The sequence below is a fragment of the Sciurus carolinensis genome, chromosome 3, assembly GCF_902686445.1.
Source record: "Sciurus carolinensis chromosome 3, mSciCar1.2, whole genome shotgun sequence".
NCBI lineage: Eukaryota > Metazoa > Chordata > Mammalia > Rodentia > Sciuridae > Sciurus > Sciurus carolinensis.
This window is the reverse complement of record NC_062215.1, coordinates 32559381-32579951: the sequence shown is the minus strand read 5'-3', so window position 1 is coordinate 32579951 and position 20571 is coordinate 32559381. Positions and strand designations below refer to the sequence as shown.

At 54.6% G+C, this 20571-nt stretch overlaps 1 protein-coding gene across 3 annotated transcripts in view; it reads left to right on the top strand.

Annotated features, from left to right (window-relative positions):
- Positions 1-19999, top strand: part of Cuedc1 (CUE domain containing 1) — a 78973-nt gene extending 58974 nt beyond the window's left edge. For all 3 annotated transcript variants that reach the window (XM_047545823.1, XM_047545824.1, XM_047545825.1), the window contains exons 2-11: positions 723-1383; positions 5912-6039; positions 10163-10289; positions 10932-11118; positions 12228-12311; positions 14171-14242; positions 15117-15210; positions 16066-16124; positions 16870-16940; positions 18252-19999. In XM_047545823.1, coding sequence (XP_047401779.1) covers positions 1039-1383; positions 5912-6039; positions 10163-10289; positions 10932-11118; positions 12228-12311; positions 14171-14242; positions 15117-15210; positions 16066-16124; positions 16870-16937 — 1164 coding nt within the window. In that variant the 5' untranslated portion in view covers positions 723-1038 and the 3' untranslated portion in view covers positions 16938-16940; positions 18252-19999. The remainder of the gene's footprint in view (positions 1-722; positions 1384-5911; positions 6040-10162; positions 10290-10931; positions 11119-12227; positions 12312-14170; positions 14243-15116; positions 15211-16065; positions 16125-16869; positions 16941-18251) is intronic.
- The last annotated feature ends 572 nt before the right edge of the window (positions 20000-20571 follow it).

Below are 20571 nucleotides of genomic sequence, written 5' to 3'. Positions count from 1 at the left end.
GCCTCGAGTCCCTATGCTTCCCTCTGTTGGGCTGGTGCTTCTCAGAGGCAAGGAATGAGTTTTAGGACCTGATGTGGTTCCTCTAAGAGTGGGACCTGGCTTCCCCTATCAGCCCCAGGGTCTTTAAGGATGAACATGACATTTCCTCTCTCAGGTTGGAAGCTCTTGGTGATGCTGGGGAGTCCTCAGGATTCTTTGGGGCTCTGTACAAGGGACACCCTGGTGGTGGGACCATGATGGTAGGGTGGTGATGTGGGAAGGTGAGGAAAGCAGCAGCTGGTTGGGAGTAGTAACTAGAGGGGTAAGGTCACTATACAAAGCCCCTCCTGGCCTAGTTGTGTCCTCAGGGGTCCTTGGCAGCATGTGTAGTGGTTGAGACTAGTGGCTTGGTGGGGGGAGGGGGGGTCATGAGTCCTGGGTTCAAATCCTGTCTTCTCTGCTTCGATCCTTTTAGTCAATGCCTCAGTGTTCCATCTGCAAAATGGGGATATTAGCGCCTACCTCACTACCTGAGTGTTGTCATGAGTTAGCCCACATAGAGCACTTTGTACCTGGCACAAAGGAAGTCCTGGCTAACCGAAGCTCTCCTGCGTTCCCTGGCTGTTAAGAATCTCCACTGGAGAGAAAACACAAAAGCTCGTCTCCCTCAGGCAGGGGAGAGGTTGTCCCAACTTGAGCCCAGATTGGTTTGCCCCTGACCCTGACTGTCTCCCTCGTTTCAGGTGGGACCCTCCGTGGAGCCGGCGGCAGGATGCCCCGATGGTGTGGATGACCAGTGGTCCAGCGCCAGCAACACCCAGGCCCGCATGCCGCCTCCCCGCGACAACCGCTCCCCGAGGGCCGCCTGGGGCCCGGAGCCGGTAGACTCCTGACCCGGAGCCCCGGCCGCCCATCCATCCCTCCTGGACGCCCGGGGGGCGGAGGAGGCGCAGGAGTGAGCTGCCCCCGACAGGAGCCAGCCAGCGACCGACGGCGGAGGGACCAGGACGAGGGGCTTCGCGGCCGGGCGGAAACATTCTCCCCAAGAGGCTCGGCAAGATGACCAGCCTGTTCCGCCGGAGCAGCAGCAGCGGCGGGGGCGGCGGCGGCGGCGGCGGCGCGGCGGGGGCGCGCGGGGCGGGGGCCGGGGGCGGCGCGGCCCCGCAGGAGCTCAACAACAGCCGGCCCGCCCGCCAGGTGCGCCGCCTCGAGTTCAACCAGGCCATGGACGACTTCAAGACCATGTTCCCCAACATGGACTACGACATCATCGAGTGCGTGCTGCGCGCCAACAGCGGCGCCGTGGACGCCACCATCGACCAGCTGCTGCAGATGAACCTGGAGGGCGGCGGCGGCAGCGCCTATGAGGACAGCTCGGACTCCGAGGACAGCATTCCCCCCGAGGTAGGGGCGCGGCCCCGTAATTCGCCTCTAGCTCAGACCACCTGGTTGAACCTCTTAAGAGGATCCGGCTTATTCCCCTGCCTGAGTTCTAACTCGCAAGCAGCTCTCCATCCCCGGGGAAACGTCTGGTCAGGCAGAGACCTGATTTTATGGGCAGAAATCCCGCAATCATTCAGCACTGAGCACCAGCTCGGTTGTGTGCCAGGCACAGTAGTAGACGCTGGGTCCTCGTCATCAGAATCCATGTGCTCGGTTTAAAAATGCAAACACGGCCAGGTGTGGTGGCTCACGCCCGTCATCCCAGAGACTCCGTGACTGAGACCAGGAAGATTGCAAGTTCGAGGCCAGCCTCAGCAACTCAGTGAGGCCCTAAGCAACTTACCAGACCCTGTCTCAAAAATAAAATAAAATAAAATAATACCAAGGGCTGGGGATGTAGCTCAGTGGTACATCAGTGGGTTTGATTCCCCTAACTTAATTAATTAATTAATTAAATAAAATGCCAGCGTAGCTCCAGTGCCCTGGGTCCCAATTCCAGGCCTCAAGTCCTCTAGTGTGTATTTTTCAAGAAGGTCTATGGAACCTCCTGGTACCCACCTTAGCCATATCAGAAGTTTCTGTCCTCCTGGAGCTCACAGTCCAGTGTGGCCTGGAGGCAAGAGTGGGGCACTGACTGCCCTGAGTGGTGCCGTGCTACAGGGGACAGAAGCAAGCACAGGCTGAGGGAAGGGCTGACACCCCTGCCCGGTACCCAAGGAAGAGCAAAGAGCCCGGAAAGGATGTGCAGGTAAAGGGAGCAGCTTCGCAGAGACTCAGGTGAAATAGTGCAGGACTGGTTAGGGAACTGGCCCCAGGTCCATCTCAGGATCCCAGACTGAGAGAGACCACGGAGGCCGCACGTCTTTGCTGCTGAGAGAGTGGGGCTGTATCTGAAGAGCACAGGGAGCCTGGAAGGAGAATGGCCTTCAGACCTGCCAGTTCAGTCCCTCTGACTGAGGTGTGATAGAGGTGGACATGGGAAGTTCTGCTCTTGGCTCTCCAGGGAAGTGGCTGGGGAGGGAGGACCGACACATTACATCAAAGCCCACCTGCTGGGAGCGTCAGGTGCTCTCCAGCCTCATCTGGAGTTCGGTGCAGGTCTATCTCCCCAGTCTCCAAAGGATCTGTAGTGCTCAGTGCAGAAGGGGCAAGGCATGCAGTCTGTCAGTGAAAGGGTCACTGCCTGCAGGGGCAGCTGGGACATGCAAGATGGACAAGGACCCAGCAGATGGGACTTAGCTCCACTCTTCATTGAATCCGAGTCCTGTGCCAGGCACCATCCTGGGTTCTTTGGTGGCATTTTCTCTTCTAATCCACACACATTTTGTGAGGAGCATTATTATTATCCTCATTTATAGTGAGACAACTTAGACTTGCATACGGCCTCAGGGTCCTCAAGAGTCCTGCAGGCAGCCACTCCCCATCAGACATGGTCATCCTGCAGGGGGAAGCCTCCTTGCTTCCCCTTTTCTTATTGGGTACCCCTGATATTTCTCTCTCTCCAGTGGAAGAGAAATTGTGTGGACAGTGAAGTCTGGCTTATCCCTGTGTCAGCTGCAACACCTAGGACAACCTGGGCACGTAACAGGCACACAGGGCACCTTTGTTGACTGAACAAACGATGCTGCGGTCTTTGCCGGGCTTTCTGGCATCTCTTTCCCTTCCCCGGGGAGACACTTCTTCCACCTGTCTTGATTAGCTGGAAAGGAAGGGTGTGAGTGTGTGTGTGTTTTCAGTGTGTACAGATACATTTTTTTCAGAATGAGCTGGAAAGTTTCCTGCAAACTCTGACCCTTTCTACAGGGCCATTTGTCCTGACAGTGAGGCGGATAGGACATTTCCTCCTTGTTCACAGTGCACAGCCCTTGTGAGCCTCTGCGTGGCTTCTCCAGCCCCTAAATTGCCTGTGCTTTGTGTTCGCTTGTTTTCTAAGACCCTTGCCCTCGGTTGAGCCCCTGCTCAGCACCCCTGCCCTTTCCTTGGCTCTTTCCCTACTCCCTACCTCTGGAGCGCTGCCTGAGCCCATCAGCAGGCGGCTCCTGAGCCAGCAGAAAGTGCTGCAGGAAATTTATGAGCAGCAGCTGGAATGACAATAACTGCTGACTGGAAAAAATCCCCTTTCGGGGGCTGATGGATGGTGGGCTGGCCCAAGGGGTATCCTTACCACAGAGAAATATCTCCTGTCAGATGAATGGCTCAGACCCTGCTCTCCAGAACACCTGGCAGGCATCCATCACCCACAGTGACTTAAGTCAGGAGGCCACAGAGGCTGAAAACCCAGCACCTTTAGAGCCAGAAGAACAAGCACCTGTGGCTATTGGGGTTGGAAGAGAGAGGCAGGGGAGGCCAGGAAGGCATGGGGTTCTCCATGGGGCTTGGGATCTGCTTTTCTGGAGCCTGCCTGGTCCACTGTCTCTGTCCTTGACATTTCCCCGTTCCTCTCCAGAAGCCTCTGCAAGGCTGGGCTTGCTGCCCCAGGAAGCTGCACTGTGGAGCTGGAGGGGCCCCGGGAGCCTGCTCTCCCTGAGTCTTGTGGGCTGACTGCTGCAGGTCACAGCCAAAGGAAACCCCAAGTGGCTTCTTCTGGGAAGAGTTCCCCTTGAGCCCTCCTCCTGTCCTATCTCATGAGACCAGTCTCAGCTAGGATCGTCCAGGCTAAGCCCCAGCCTGGAATCCTCAGAGCAAAGGAAATGGATGTGTGAGCCGTGTGTGGCAGCAGCAAGTCCTCTGGGTGCCCCAGGTTCTTGCTAAGCCATTCCCCTGTGCCAGGCATCAGAAATTTGTCAGTGAACAGGAACAGCCCTTATATTGTTTGTCCTCTGTCTCTCTTGAGCGCTGTCTTACTTCTTGTGAAAATCTGGGGTAAGCAAAGCAGTGGCCCACAAAACGACTACATTCTTCTTTTCCTGCAAAAGCATCTGTTTAAATACTTTCTGCCTCAAAGGAAGAAACACTAGCGCATTCCAGGGTGGAGGCCGCCTTGGGTCGGTCTGGCTGTGTGTGCGCGTGCTCACATGGGCATGCTCGCTGCCAGGGTGTCCCTGTGAGGCTCCGTGCAGGACATGGCTGGTCCAGAGCAGAGATGTGCCAGCCTGTGCAGCCCAGCCCAGACTTGCAGAGGCAGAAACAGAGGCCACTTTAGGGGTGACTTCTGCAAACTCAATTGGAGTGAAACCTGAGGCCTGGGGACTCTGGGCCAACTCATAGCCTCTGAGCCCTTCCAGTTTCCTTGGTCTAGGATGGAAAAAGTGCTATGGGGAGGAAGAGAGAGAAGCAGGAGGCTAAGGAGTAGCCAGTTGGGGTGTATGCTGAAGGATTTGCGCCAAATGCCTCTGTGGACCTCTGGAGAAGGGTCTAGGTCAGTCTGTGTGGCAGGAACCCAGCCTTTGCCCAGCCCAGGCCTCTCTCTGCCCTCTCTCACTCCTGGATGAAGAGAAGAGTTTAAAGGGAGAGCAGGCATCTAGAACCTGTCCACCCTGGGAATTCAACCTGGGCATTCAGATATTGGCCGTGAAGACCATGCTCCAAGTTGAAGACTTGATTCTAAAAACATTGGGTAGCTTTTGCTGTCATTTAGTCAACCTGGACCTCAGTTTCCTCATCTGTAAAATGGGTGTAATGCTCTACATCTTACCTCACCAGGCTGTTTGAGGTTAAGCTAACAGATGTGGAAGTACTTTGAGAAGGGTGTGAATGATGTTATCAAAGAACAGCACACGTACAAGAAGAAGTTACAGGGCTGGGGATATAGCTCTGGTGGTAAAGTGCTTGCCTTGCAAGCACAAGGCCCTGGGTTCAATCCCCAGCACCACACAAAAAAACAAAAAGAAGAAGTTACAAATCTCAAGCACCCAACTTGGTGAAGTCTAGATCAAGAAACATCATCAGTGTGGGGCAATGTGGTACAAGGCTGTAATCCCAGAGGCTGAGGCAGGAGGACCTTGAGTTCAAAGCCAGCCTCAGCAACTTAACAAGCTACTCAGCAGTACCTCATCTCAAAATAAAAAAAAATTAAAAACAGGTTGGGAATGTTGCTCAGTGGTTAAGCGCCCCTGGGTTCAATCTCTGGTACCAAAACAAACAAACAATGAAAAAGAAATCATCCAGAGAACCTGGAGTCCCCTGATGCCCCTCCCCCTCCTGACCCACCCCACAGAGTTCATGCTGCTCTAACTTCTATCCCTGTGAGTGTTTTTCCTATTCTTGAACCTTACTTGGATGACTAGTGTTGCCCTGAACCTTCCCTTTGGGTACATGTACTTTCATGTCTGCTGAGAGTCCTGGAATAGTAGGGGCAGAGGTAGCCATGTGTCCAGCTTTAGCAGATAAGGCCAGTTTTCCAAAGAAGTGGTTGTATCTATTTACACTCCCACCAGCAACACACAGAGTTCCTTACTACCGATCCTCGCCCACACTTGGTTTTGTCTGAATGCCATTTAAATTCAAGGAAGGATTATTAATATTTCTTTCTCTATTGTCTCTGATTTAGATCTTGGAAAGGACTTTGGAACCTGATAGCTCCGATGAAGAGCCCCCGCCTGTGTACTCCCCGCCGGCCTACCACATGCACATGTTCGACAGGCCTTACCCTCTAGCTCCCCCGACTCCACCTCCCCGGTGAGAATCCACCTTGCCTCCGAGTGCAGGGGAGCAGGGAAAGGAACAGGGCTGGGGCTGTGTACGAACACAGTGGGAAACTCCACTGGACCTCTCAGTGTATTAGTCCACCAAGAACAAGCTTCTACTGTGGCAAGAAACATTTTAGCTAGATACCAAGGAGAACTTTCCAAGGATAAGGATTGCATAAACAAACATTTACTAAATTCCTAGTCTACAGGTAGCATGTCCCATACTATTTGGGACGCAGTTAAGTATGGTTTAACCTCTGCTTTCTGAGATCTTATTCTCAAGGGACATGCAGAATAGGAAGGGAGAGTACATGAAACACATATTGACACTTCCCTTCTGAAGCCCTTGCAAATATTACTTTTTGTTTCAATACTGGGGATTGAATTAGGGCCTCATGTATGCTAGGCAAGCACTCTATCACCGAGCCACATCCCCAGCCCTTTTTAATTTAACTTGAGGCAGAGTCTTGCTAAGTTGCCCAAGCTGGCCTCAAACTGTTGCAATCCTCCTGCCTCAGCCTCCCCAGTAACTGAGGCATGTGCCACGACACCTGGCTCACAGAATCATTACTAATTAATCACAGTGCGCTTTCCTGCTGAGGCAAGACAGCACCTCAGAGTCCCCCTCAACACAGCACTCCCACCTAGTCATCAGTCCCTGATGGAATGGCTATTGGTTTGTCACCCCTGGGCTGTGGGTATTATGGGAATTTTTAAGCAATGGGAGCATGTCTTCTTTTCTGGGACAGTTTGATAACTGGAGGCAGGAGAGTAGTAGTCTGTGAGGTCCCTGAAAACTTCTTCCAGGTTAAAGACTGTAATTTGGAAGCTTATAATGAAGCACACCACCAACAGGATCCCATGGGTCTAGGACGCTGTTTTCCTGGGCTCCGTGTTTGTGGTGGACTTGTGGAGCCCAGATCTGTCTGACCTCAAGCTGCTTTTCCTTAGAATGATGCAGGCAGGGTGGGGAGGAAAACAGGGAACTTGCCACCTGGATCTTCCCTTCTGGGGATCTTGGAAGCCTGAGACCAGTGGTGGAGAACTTGTGTTATTGTATAGGTATAGCTAGTAGGAACACTGTCATTACCCCCTTTTTACAGAGAAGGAAACTGAGCCTCAGAGAGACTTAATAAGCTTCCCCAAGACTAAGGGTTGAGATTCAAATTATTTTATTTTGAGGCAGAGTCTTGCTAAGTCTCCCAGGCTGGCCTTGAGTTTGCCTTCCGCCTGCCTCAGCCTCCCCAGTAGCTGGGATTGCCGACCTGGGCTGCTGGGCCCTGAACATTTCTTTCTAACTTCAAAGCTACTTACTCTTTACTGCTGTGTTCTCTCGCCTCCCTAATGGGAAATCTCTGACTGTAGCTTAGGGAGCTGATAGAGTGGCAGAAATTTACGGGCTGGGGAGTAGCCAGCGTTACTACCCCTGAGTTAGGGGTGGGAGCAGAGCTGTGGTCTATCTCAAGTGATACCCAGGAACTGCAGGCTCTGCTGGGGTGAGAGGTGAGGAGTCAGTGGATGGATCTGGGTGGGTCTGCCCCTTCGCCCCCAGAGGAGATCCTAAAGGAACTGCAATTCAAGCTATGACCCAAGGCCACACGCTATGGTACTAGCCTGACGAAGCAGTAAACAGCACAGGCTGAGCCAAGGAAGAGGGTCTAGGGAACTCCTGGAGCGACACATGGCTGGATGGGCCCGCAGAGGCCAGCAGATCTCAGGGGCCTCCTAACCTTCCAAGGAGCTTCCATCTTACCTGCAGCCGTGGGGAGCCCCAGAAAGGGTTTCAGCTGGAGAGTGGTGTGTGGTCCCGTTTTATGTTTTAGGAACCTCCCCCTGGCTGCTGAAGGGAGATGAGATTTTAAGGGGCAAATGGTCTGGTTCCCTTCTGCCACCTTGTTACTGGGCTCCTAAGAGCTGCAGATGGGGTGGAGTTTGGGAGCTTGAACATTGCTTTGCTGGACACAGAGAGGCAGGGTCATCCAGGGGAGCAAGCCTGGAATGCCCGAAGTCCTGCACCCTGTTTTGCCTGGATGACCTTTCTGCCCTGGCATCAGGAGGACCCTTATGCACCTCAGTGTCCAGCTTCATCCAAAATCCTGCCAGGGAGACCCATCTTGACAATCCTTCTCAGCCAGGTTTGACATTCTATGGGTAACCCAGGGGGCCTAAGTGGAGCTTGAAGTTTTAGTTTTGGGCACCAGAGATGCAGGGCCAGGAGATCCTCCCCAGCCTTCTGTCGCCTTCCCCTCCCCCAGCCTGTCCTTCCTTCCATCTGTCTAAAAGTCTCTGAAGCCCAAGGGACCCCTCCACACAGGCTGCTGCCTGTTGTTTTTCCACTGAAATTACAGCCTTGGAAATTTTTCATGTGCCTCTCAGCTCATTTCTGACATTCCTTTCTGACCACAATGGAGTTGCCTGGGCTGCCCATGCGTCCTCCCGTCCCCAACCCAGCAGTTATGGGCTGACCTCATCTCTGCCAGGGCCAGGGCCAGGAGGGGCCTGAGTCTGCCCTTCCTCCAGGACCGCCAGCAAGGAAGAAAACAGCAGGGGTCCTCCACCTTGACCCCTCCCATTTGGGTATCTTAGTAACAAAGGGCTAGGGTGTCCACATAGAACTCTGGGCTTTCCTTCTGCTTTTCCTGGGGCTTTGAGGTGGTTGAGCTGGGAGTGAGCACCTGTGTCCCAGATGAAGGTCCTGAGACCGGAGGAAGGGTAATGACCCTAGAGGAGATTTCTGTCCGCGGGGGCCGGAGGTGGTCTTCCACACCCTGAGAGATGGGGCATCCTCTCCCTGCCTCTCAGGCCTGGGGAGGGAAATGGAGCGTCTGCCAGGGGCAGAAGGTGGTAGGGTGATGTAGAAGGAATCCTGGCCCAGCAAGGGGAGTCCTGGTTATGATGCAGGTGCCTCCCTGCGGCTTCCCTCGCCGCAGAGCCAGCGAGAGGGTGGACCGTGCGCAGGGTTCCCCTGGCTCCAGGCTGAGCGCACTGAGCTCCCACCGAGCACTTAGCAGCTGGTTACCCGTCTGCTGCCGCCCCCGCCCTCCCCGCGCCCCCACCCGGCCACCCGCCCAAAATAGAAAAGGAAAGGAAGTTATTTCCACAGTCAGCTGCAGCCCGGAAAAGCTCCCCTCCAGTGAGGGGGCGGGCGGGATTCCTGGAGCTGGAGGCCAAATCAAAGCCAGGCCCCAGCACCCGCGAGTGAGCGAGAGCGGCCCCCACCGCCCCGGCCCGCTGCCTTCTCAGTGTGTCATTTCCCTGATTCAGCAGAACACGTGTCCTGCGGTTGCCACGCTGCAGGCTGCCTAGGAACTGTGGGGAGCTCCTGGACCGACTCCAGGCTGCCCTCAGGCATGGGAGTCAGAGCAGGAGGCTGGGGGTCAGGGAGGCTGCTGGCCTGGCTTCCTCTCCTGCCCGCTGCCTCTCCCTGCTGGCCTCTGCCCTGGCACAGACCTCCTGACACACACCTTGTTTAGGAATAGTGGCCCCTGAGGGTCCCTGGGAACAAGAATCTTCTGCTGGCCTCTCCGTATGCCTTCTCAGAAGGTTGTTCAAGACCCAGCTGGTGAGTCTTCAGAAGACCACCCCACTGGCTTGTGGCTGACCCAGAATAGGAGCTCAGATCTGCTTTCTTCTCTCTAGGGGTCCTGGAGTTCCTCTCCTCCCCAACAAACCAATGGGCAGGCAAGTCAGGCTGTTGGTGGCTTTTGCGTCTGTTCATTTGGACTGTACCTGTTACTCAGCAGCCACAAGTTGGGCACTGTGTTAGTGCAAGGGATATAAGCATAAAAGGACAGAACTACTACTGTCTCTAGGGGCCATTGACAAAGGCCTACTTATAAATCCACAACATCTACATTAGCACTGTGAGGACACTGAGTGATTGGAGAGCAATGACTGTCAGTCTGAGCCCAAGGCCAAGGCTGGGGAGTTGAGGCTGATTGAATGGAGTCCCTGCTGATGACAGAGAGAGTGCCAGCTTTGTTCTGGAGGCAATGGAAGCTGCTGGAACCCCTGAGTGAGATCCCACCTACTTGAGGATCTGGTATGGTGGGCCAGGGGCTCTGTCATTGGGCTCGACTGCTCCCTCCTGGTTATCGCCTCCCATTCCCCAGGATCGATGTGCTGTGCCCTGGACCCCCTGCAAGCCAGAGGCGCTATCGGAACTGGAACCCACCGTTGCTGGGCAACCTCCCTGATGACTTCCTCCGCATCTTGCCCCAGCAGCTGGACAGCATACAGGTAATGGGCTTTCCCCACCCTCCATGCCCCCTGCCTGTCCAGCATCTCTTTGCCCACACAATTTGTGCCAGCCAGTTTTGCTTCTTGGTTTTTAAGCCCAGGCTGAGCCATTTCTGTTGCCCTGGGTTTGTGGGGAAAGAATGCTGGACCAAAAGCTTCACTTCCTGTCTGGGCCAGGAGGTTTCCTGTTTAACCCAGGGAGGGAGACAGCCTGTAAGGCTTTCTGGCTATAGCCATTGGCAGTCAATGGCAGAGGGCCAGAGTACCTCCCTCCCCTTTCTTGGGAAAGGGCCAGGAGCAGCTTCTCCCCAGATGTTGGCATGTCCCAAAGTGCCCTGTGGTGTGCAGGTCTCACCCTGAGGCAGATGGTGCAGGAGAGTTTCGAGTTTGAGAGTTCCTGTGTGGGCTGTTGAGCAGATTTAGATCCTTTTCGGGACTACTCAGGTTGTGGATGAAGGAATGAAGAATGGCCCAAGGTCAGAGGGAAAAAGTTTTTAGACCCTTTCTGCTTCCTCAGCAGAGAGGGCTCTGACCTGTTCCTGTGACTTTAACTGACCATTAGGTGTGAGAAGGGGTGAGGCTGGAGGATCCTGGGAAAGGACATATGTGAGTGGGCACTCAGCGTATTCACCCCCTCCTCAGGGTAACACCGGGGGCTCCAAGCCTGTGAGTGGAGAGGGGGGCCCTCCCCCTGTGGCCGGGCCTGGGACCCAGGACAGCCGCTGGAAACAGTACCTGGAAGACGAGAGGATTGCGCTCTTCCTACAGAATGAGGAGTTCATGAAGGAACTGCAGCGCAACCGGGACTTCCTCCTCGCTCTGGAGAGAGGTGGGCACTGCCCAGGCACCGCAGACTTTAGCCTCGGGGCTCAGGGAGGGCTGTGATGGAGGCCAAGGGCCAGGTGCTTTCTGTGCTGCTGGGGCATGACCTTCATCATGTTATCCTGGGGGAGACCAGAATTCTGCCATCAGGGACCTGGGGAACCTTGGGACTCAGGGGAAAGGGGTGTGCCCACTTAGGCCTTCCCCGCCCCCTCTACCTCTGCTCTGTGCGCAGCCCTGGCCTTGGCATGGGCAGCGGGGATAAGAGCACCTCAGCACCTTCCCTCACCGATCCCTGGTCATAGGGCAGGCATGAGGTGTCTGGAGTCCCAGGAACTGAGTGACAAACTCTGTGGGTGCCAGAGAAGGCTTTCTGAGTGAAGGACATGAATTAGGACATTAGGGTATTTGGGTAGGCTTTAGGTGGGGTGCCCTGCTCCCTAGCTTGGCTGCCTCATCCCTTCAGGATAGCGTGGTGTTTAAGGTGACATTATAGAGGGCTGTGGAAGTAGTCTAGTGAGGGTCGTAGTGTAAGATTCTGCGTGTGTATGACTGACCCATGTCAGTGAAGGAGGAGCAAGTTGTGCAGTGAGAACACTGGTCCTGAGGGCTGGCCTGGCTCCTCGGCCAAGGTGTTGGAGGTCTCAGGGCCTTTTCTTTTAAATTAGGGGCATTGGACTCTACCATTTCAAGGACCTTTGAATTCTGACATTCTAACATTCCAGGTGGTTGTCTGACAGTTGCTGTTATCACTGGTCCTTCCTTCCTTCCTTCCTTCCTTCCTTCCTTCCTTCCTTCCTTCCTTCCTTCCTTCCTTCCTTCCTTCTTTTTTGTGGTACTGAGCTACACCCTCAGCCCTTTTATTTTGAGACAGGGTCTCACTGGCAACTTGCAGTCCTCCTGCTTCAGCCTCCCAGGTAGCTGGCATGACAGGCGTACCACCACACCTGGCTTATCACTGGCTCTTTAAGAGCTGGAACATGTTGTGTGCTTGCATATTTTGTGTTCTTGTGTGCACTTACGTGTGATTTGGGGGGTTCAGCCTCCAGCCACCTCCAGGATGCCTTGGGGAGCCCAGGAGTTAACTCCCCTAACAGGAGCATGGTCCTTTTCCAGATCGATTGAAATATGAGTCCCAGAAATCCAAATCCAGCAGTGTGGCTGTGGGAAACGACTTTGGCTTTCCTTCTTCAGTCCCAGGTAACCTTGGCTTCCTGAGGGAGAAACCTGGAGGGTGTGGGGGGGAGGGGGGCTCACACCCCAACTTTGCCTTGGATATTTGGAGTTTGGGGGTAGGAGGGGGAAAGAGACCCAGGGTAGGAGCCTGAGGCCCTTCAGCAGGCTAGAGGGGATAACTCTGGCTCTACCACCACATGGACCATGGAGTAAGATGTCCCCTTCACTGAGCAGCAAGGGGTCTTTGCTAACCCAGGGGCTGTGGGATTGACATGGGTTATCTGAACTCCCACCAATTCCTGGAGCATGTCTACAGAAGACATGCTACCCCACATAATGTCCCTTGATAGCAAGTGGGTGTGGCAAAGCTTCAGACTCACAAGGCTTGGTATCTGCCCTGGAGGAGCTTATGGTCTTGTAAGGAGGTGTGTCCAAGAGATAGGGAGAGCAAACCAGCGAAGCTGGGGACATGCTCGTTGATTATAGCAAATGCACAGTGAGAAGGAGGCAAGATTAACCTGGGGAGGGTTCATTCATTCATTCATTAAGTATCTGGGGAATAACTGCCACGGGCCAGGCTCTGCCTTCGGTGTAGAAGGAAGAAAAATTTGGAGCTTAGAGTTTAAGGCGGTAAGAAGTAGGAATTGCCTCAAAGAGGTTGAGGCCTACTGCTCAGGAGGCCTAATGCTGAGGGGGACCAGGGTGTGGACAGCAGTGCTGTTGGGATCCACAGACATGAGGGTTGTGCTGGAGACAGGAACGTGGGCTAAGGCCCAGCCAGAGGTCGTGCCTTCACACCCAGCAGCTAGATGCTGTGCCTGTAGACACGGTTGCACCTACTCAGTCACTACCCCCGTCCCACACACATCCACAAACTGCCTGCCTCACAGAAAGGCTCAGTAGCTTTTGCCTGAACAGACCTTCCATCGCACGGTAGAGTGGGGGTGCAGGCATGGGTGGGGGTGGGGAGCTCAGCTGATCCCAGCTTGGAGAGAGAAAATCCCACGGAACTGATTCATAAGCAACAGTCTAGGAGCTTAGGCCCCACCAGATGCGCATCTGGGAGTTTTCACGGAGCCTCTTGTCCTTGATCCCGAATTAACCAGAGACACCAGAGCTGCTGAGATGGATCAGAATGACTCAAAGGGGACTTAGCAGGCAAGGTGACTGGGGATTATCCAGGTTGCAGGATGGACGACAGTGGCTTTAGAAGGGCAGTGGGAGACCCAAGTGGTGCCCAAGTGAGTGGGCAGCTCGGGGTGGCAGCTGAGTTCCGACCTTGGCCCAGCCCTATACATGTTCTTGCTTAGTGTCGGGGAGGGAGTGATGGACAGACTGACCCTGGAAAGACAAAGGGACTCTTCCAGGCACTCTGGGCTGTGCTCTTCCTCCTTTGACTCATGCCCATGTCGGGATTCAGGCAGCCCCCCATTTAGCTGGTGAATGGGTGCACGGGAAGCCCAGTTTGCAGTGCCTGCTGACTCCCATGGTAGAAATACCCCACCAAAGCTCATTTCAAACTTCCAACATGACTTCACAGAATATGGAATTTGTCACGGAAGCGGATAGTCAGGACCCCATTTCATCTGGCTCTCCACACATTCAGCAGACGTCTATAAGAGCACCCCCATTTTCACAGGGGAGAAAAACACAGCTTACAAGGAAAAAGGAGTACCCAGAAAATCCTCCTTGCTTTAAACTCCTTCCCAGTTAAGAAAGAAGTCTGCATCCTTGCTAAAATGGAAGGATGGGGCTAAAACAGCCTCCATGGGGGACAGCCGTGACCTACCTCCCCAGGGCCTTGCTAGCCGCTTGCTCTCCCTCTCCAGCGGGACCTGAGAGAGCCAAGGGGGCCGATCCCTTAGCATGTCTCCTCCTTCCAGGAGCCAGTGATGCCAACCCCACCGTGTCTGAAGATGCCTTATTCAGGGACAAGTTGAAGCACATGGGAAAATGTGAGTCTTGCCCATGCCCCTCCCTGCCCCAGCTCTTTGGAGGCAGACCCTGTGGCCTAATGGGAGGGAAGGAACCCCCACCAGAATTTTGAGTGCTGCTAACTCTTGGTGAACTGAAGTGACATTTTAATCACAGGCTGGCTCTCTCAGGCTTCCTACCTCACTTCCCTCTACAGCTGAATCTAGAGACAAATTAAGTTTAAATCCTCTTGAGCCAGCTGTCTGCAGAAAAATAATGTGCTGCACATCCCCTCACCCCAGCGTCAGCGTTCACATTCTCTGCACCTTGCCGCCACTTGGCTGGGTCTGACTTGGGGGAAGCCCTTCCTAAGCCCACTTTCTGTGGCAGTGGGAGGCCTTCAGATTTGGGACCTTGTTCCACAAAGTCCTGCCAGTCTTGAATGCCCCCTTCCCGTCTCCCTTACCTCCCTATCGCACAGACCCACATCTAGTGTAAATCAAGATTCTTTCAGGCTGTATTTCAAGGAAAATCTCGGATTAGTCATGGAAATTCCAGTACTGACTCTGAAGATGGCTAGGGGAGGGGTGGGAAGGCAGGGGCCGAGGTCGGGAAAGAAAGCCAAGATGCATGGCTGTCTGTCACAGTCAGGGAAGGAATACCCGGATCTTGGGCTGCTGGCTGGCCTGGGCCTGGCTCTTGGTGGCCTGTGCTGCCCCTGCAGGCGGACCTGGGATGGCAGCCTTGCTCCTGAGGTGGCATTCTGGTCTGGGATTCCTGTCACCTCCCTCTCTCCAGCTCCCACCCCGGGAGTCCTGGTGCAGTCCTGGCCTCGCCTCCCCCAGGCCTATGGGGAGACCATATGGTGCTCTGGCTGCCAAGAGAATAAACAGCTCACAGGTCTCTCCGCCCCAGCCACCCGGAGGAAGCTGTTTGAACTGGCCCGGGCCTTCTCGGAGAAGACCAAAATGAGGAAGTCAAAGAGGAAGCACTTGCCGAAGCATCCATCGTATCCTTCCAGTCTGGCTCTGGGTGGGGTGGTGGATGCCAAGGGCCCTGATTAAGACCCCAGCTGGACTCCCCCAGGCTGTGCCCTCCCCAAGACTGGGCCCCGGCTTTGCAGCCTCACTTCTGTTCTGTGAGCTAGGCTGCCAGCTGGCTGCCCACCACTCAGAGCACCAGGGGCCAGACATGGAGAGTGGGGCAGTGGCTTTGGTCTTCCTTCTGTGGGAAGTTCTCCTTGGCAGAAAAATTGAAATCATTGAATTCATTTGAAATTAGCAAACCTTTTCCTAAGTTCTCTAGTTGAACTGGTCCATGGTCCTCCTGCCTCCTCATCTCAGTTTCCTTCTCACTTTTGGTTCCTTGAGTAGAAATTAAGTAATTCTAAGCCAGACACCATGGTGCATGCCTATAATCCCAATGATTTGGGAAGCTGAGTCAGGAAAGAAAAGAAGTTCAAGCCCAGCCTGGGCAACTTAGCATAGACCTTGTCTAAAAGGACTAGGGATGTAACACAGTGGTAAAGTGTCCCTGGGTTCAATCCCTTGTACCAGGAAAAAAAAAGTTTTTCCACATTTTTACCCAAACTCCCATCCTTTCTTGTTAATCAGGGCCCAGGATATTTAAAGCTAAACAACCAAAGGGGAGCAGGGAGAAAGTTGCTTTCCTGTCTCCAGCAATGGGAGCAAAGTGAGAGGGTTGGGACCCTAAGAAAGGAACTAGCAGTATTGGGGTGTTGTGGGGTAGGAGATGTAGGTAGAAGCCTCTGGAATTTGGAGGTGGGTTGGGTGGGAGTGAGTACTGGGTGGGCTGTGCCAGTACTTGACCATCTTTGGGACTGTGTTCCTGAACAGCTGGACAGGCTGGTGGCTGCTGCATCAACAGCCAATCTTCTGGAAGATGTGGAGGGTCACGCTTGTGGTGAGGCAGGGAGATCCTGTGATGGGTGATCCTGAAAGAGGAGGTCCTGGGTGTTTCCTGTCAGGGAGGGGGCACCCAACCAGGGGGACAGACACATCAAGGGTTGGTGGGCAGGTGACCCACAGAAGTGTGGTGCACAGTGCCTCCCCTCATACAGTCCCTGAAAGGGAGCCAACCCCACTTCTACCTCAATCTCTACCTGTGGCACAAAGCCCCAGGCACTGGAACATTCTGGGCAGTATTCACTGGGGTGTAAGGGAACAGAAAGGGCTGCCCACCTGACGAGCCAAACACTAGGTAGCTTCAGTCTGAGGGCCCAGAGACATTTCAACTTTTACTGAGTCCCTTCCAAACGCCACAGGGGCCAGAAGACGCTACCAGGCCACATATAGCTCAACCCCGATCCTCATGCCATTGGACCCTTCTACGGTCAGGAAAACTCCAAAAAGAAGGACTAGAGAACCTTGGAGGTTATCTGGATAGTCCAACTTCCCCATCCCATTTTATATATAAGGAAACTGAGGTCCAAGGAAGAGGGAAGAACTTGTCCAAAGTCTGAGCTCAGTGATGAGTCAGGCCAACACACAGGTGTCCTGTTGCCTCTTTCATCAGACCCAACCACTGCCCACCTGGGAATCAGCATGTGCCCCATCAGATGGAGGGGGCACTCTCTTGTGCATCCTGGGGACATGCCTGAGTGAGGACTGCAGGGTGGAGGATGAGGCAGTTCCCCTCTGCTTTTCAGATGAAGACTTCCGGGGAAAGCGGCAGGAGGTGCCCAAGGTGGAAGAAGCCCTAAGAGAAGGACAGTAAGAGGTAAGTCGTGGGCCACAGCTGCCTGGGACTGTCCAAGGGCAGAACCCACCTGACTCCACACCCCATGTCTTCCCAGGGGTCCAGAGGTGCTGGGCTCAAGCCGCTGGATAGTGCAGAGCCTGGATCTCTTCCCTTGTTGTGGCAGGAGACGTGGGCTTCTGCATGCAAACCAGTCTTTTGCATTTCTTTTATTTAGCTGTTTATTCATTTGAAAAAGATAAACACACCTGCCTTTGACAGATGCTAGAATAAGGAAAGCAAAATCAGCTTTTGACCTTGAGTAGTTTCTAGCCCAGTTGAAAAGACAGTCCAGGATACACATTGCACACTGAGAGGACAGTTGAAGAAAATTGAGGTGGCCCTGCACACACAGATCTGTGTCCAGTCCCCTGCTTGGGTTGGGTGGTCTGGGATCTGTGGTGGCTGCAGCCCCTGGTCGGCAGGAGGTGCAGACTGATTTTCCTTTCTGCCTCCCTGTGCACCCCTCTGGGAATGAACAGGGAATGCAGACCCCTCTTGCAGGACTTAAGCGCACCTGCCCTTCTTCCAGCCCCTCCCCTGCATCCATTTGCTGCCACCCCCCAAACCTTTTCCCCATCCTGTCCTGCATTCTTCTGGTGTGCCCATCCACAGGCGATGACCACAGTTCTTCCTGAAACCCTCCCTTGGCTTTGGAAACCCCGGGGAGCCCTGGCACTCTTTCCTCCCTCCTAAGCTTCTGTTGCTCCTCCCACTACCTAAATACCTATCTGTTGCTCTGCCCTTGACCCTCTTCAGCCTTCTCCCTCCCCACTCTCCAGCAGCACCACCGCCCTCTTTTACAGCATCAGCAATACTTGTGTGCAGTTGGCTTCAAAATCAGGGTCTCTTGCACGGTTTTACTCCTCCAGATCTGCTCTGTATCCCCAGCTACACCCATGATTGTCTCTCCAGCCCTGGATGTCAACTCTCTGAAAGCGGGAGTCTCCTCCTGACTTCCTCATTCCATTTCTCTTCCCTGTCTTCCCGTCACTTTCCTGCGAGACTCATCACCTCCTTAGCAGTCCTAGTCTCTCTGCTGCCCCACCTCTTTTCATCCTACCACCAAAAAACCCTAGTCCCACTTCTCCCTTGCTCTTTGAGTGGGTCTTCTAAGCAGAGTCTGTGACCTCCTCAGTTTGATGTCTAGGGCTCACCCAGAGGCCCTGGAGAAAGGAAGGAGCTGCTGTGTTTGGTTGTTTCTGCCCCCAACTCACTCTCCAGGAACCAGAGACCAAGAAAGATGAGGGGCCTTCCTTGAAAGAGACTTGACCCATCCTTTTTCCCTGCCAGATGCCAGCAGCTCCTCCTCGCCAGAGATGCTCTGACCCAGTGGGGGCAGCAAGAACAACACCGGCACCCAGCTGAAGGGCCCAGCTGCAGCCGGACAGTGGTGCTTGCATACCGAGGCCCAGTGGTTCTCCGGCCACAGTCCAGCCCAGCCACTGCCACTTTTCATGGGACTTAGAACTTCGGAGTTGCCATCTTGTTATTGGAGGAGGGACCCTCAAGCCAGCAGCTGGTCACAGCCCCTTTCGTGGCCAGGCTTTTCTATGGGCAATGGGAAATGCAGGAACCAACCCTTCCTTTAAAAAAAAAAAAAAAAAAAAAAAAAAAAAAAAAAAAAAAAATCCCAGCACGCGGCCTAGGTTGGAGTTTGGGAAAAGGCAAGATAATCCTGGCCTGCAGGTAGAGCTCCTGCCTCTCTCTTCCCCATCTCTCCTGCCAGGCCACAGGCTGCCTGGTTTATCCCCATCCCCTACTCCCTTTGGGCACCTCCTGCTCTTTCTTCCCAAGGTCTCCTGCATCCCATCCTTTTCTGGGGTTGCTGACCCCTCTGCACAGCCCCTGCACAAGAATTCAGTGTGGGAGAGCCCTGGGCACTCAATCGGGCACCCTCTGAAGAGTGCTAGGCCACCACCAGGAGCAATCTGCCACCTAGCCAGGCCTGGCTCATCAGGCTGCTTCTGTTAGGGGCTGGCAGGGTTCCCCAGCAGCCTTGTCTTCACCCAGCAGGGATGGGGAGGGTGGTTCCCCCCGGAGCTGGAGGACTCTGGGTGGGCAGGGTCTTTAGTTTGGCAGAAGACAAAAGCCAGTTCTGGAGTCACACCCTGAAGTAGTGGCTCCCAGGGGCCTTGCCTCCGCAGCTGGACTCTTAGGGTGGGCAGCAGTGGTGGGAGAGGGGTGGTTGGGAGTGAACCCCCTTAACAAAGTACAGGGCTGAAGAGCAAGGCAAAGAGGCTGTCAGCCTGGATGGGAGCTTGTAGGACAGAAGGGCTCGCGGGGTGCCCCTTGCTGAAGGCCAGAAGGTGACCTGAGAAGGAAACTCCGATTCTACGAATGCTTAACCGGCACCAACCACTGCCAAGGGGAAGGAGGCCGTGTGTCTCTTCGGCCCCTCCCTGGACATGGGAACGCGCTGACCTTTCCGGAGAGCCGGGAAGCCTGGGCAGGCACGAAGCTCCCGGAGTGCGGGACCAGCCCAGCCTCATCTAGCTCCCCGGCGCGGGTTTGGGGGTTTGGGAATGAGATCCAATCTCATCGGGTTGGGCTCTGGTGGCATCCAGGGACTGGGAGACCGTGAATGCGTGGCCAGGGCGAGAGTGAGGGCTTGATTGCACCTCATCCCTGCCTGCCCTCTACGCGACTCCTGGCGCTGAGGTTCCCTAGCTCCCGAGAGCGGCGGCGAGCGCGCTGCTGAGCTTGACCAAGTTTGGAAGCGCTCACCGTGCTGGGGGCGCTGGCAATGGGCCGCCCGCCCTCCCCTCGGTTGATCCCCGGCCACCGGCCTCAGGAGGGAGGGAGAGCAGCCCTCCTCCAGTCAGTGAGATGCCCAGACGGGTCTGACCCTGAGCGGCAGAGGAAGGGGTCTGGGCTGTGACCCTGACCCCTCCCCACGCAAGGGCCAAGTGCACGCGGGGAAGCCCCCACCCCATGTCTGTGTGTGTTGCTTTGTTGTTTTTTCCCCTCCTATGTGTGGGTTTTTTCTTGGAGCTGTTTCATAGGAATTCCTGTAATAAAGACTCGGTGTTCTCTTGGTACTCTGATGTGGCCAGTGGCGTGGGCTGGACCCTCCCTCTTACTCCCTCGGGACAGCCTCTAGAGATCTCTGTGGCATCTGTGGCCCACCTGCTTCGCGAAACCCCATTAACCTCATTATCTAGGGCCGGAAGGGCTCCAGCGCTGTCCCCACTGCACTTAGGAGGTGACACCTGCTGCCCGCTTTATCCAGCGTTTTAGCCTTCCGGTTTGCCCCAGGGAAAGTAGACCGCTTGCTGATAGGCGGAGGAAACACGGTTGGGAAAGCTAGTCTGTTGGGAAAGCTCCAGACGGTCACCTTCCTAAATAGAAAGTTTATGGATTAACAGGCCAGGTGCTGGAGTGCAGTCGCAGACTTCAAAAGGAAGGCAGGGTCCTTCCAGTTCATGTATCTCTGGCTTACCCCTTCTCCCCAGCCCTGCTGAACACCTCCCACACAGGGACAGGAAAACTGGCTGCCGAGAGGAAGCTGATGCCATTTTCAGACAGGACAGTTCTCAAGGTTAAAAATTCTTCCTTGCATTGAGCCAAAGGCTTCTTTGTAACTCCCAAGCACACATCTTGTTCCTGAGTT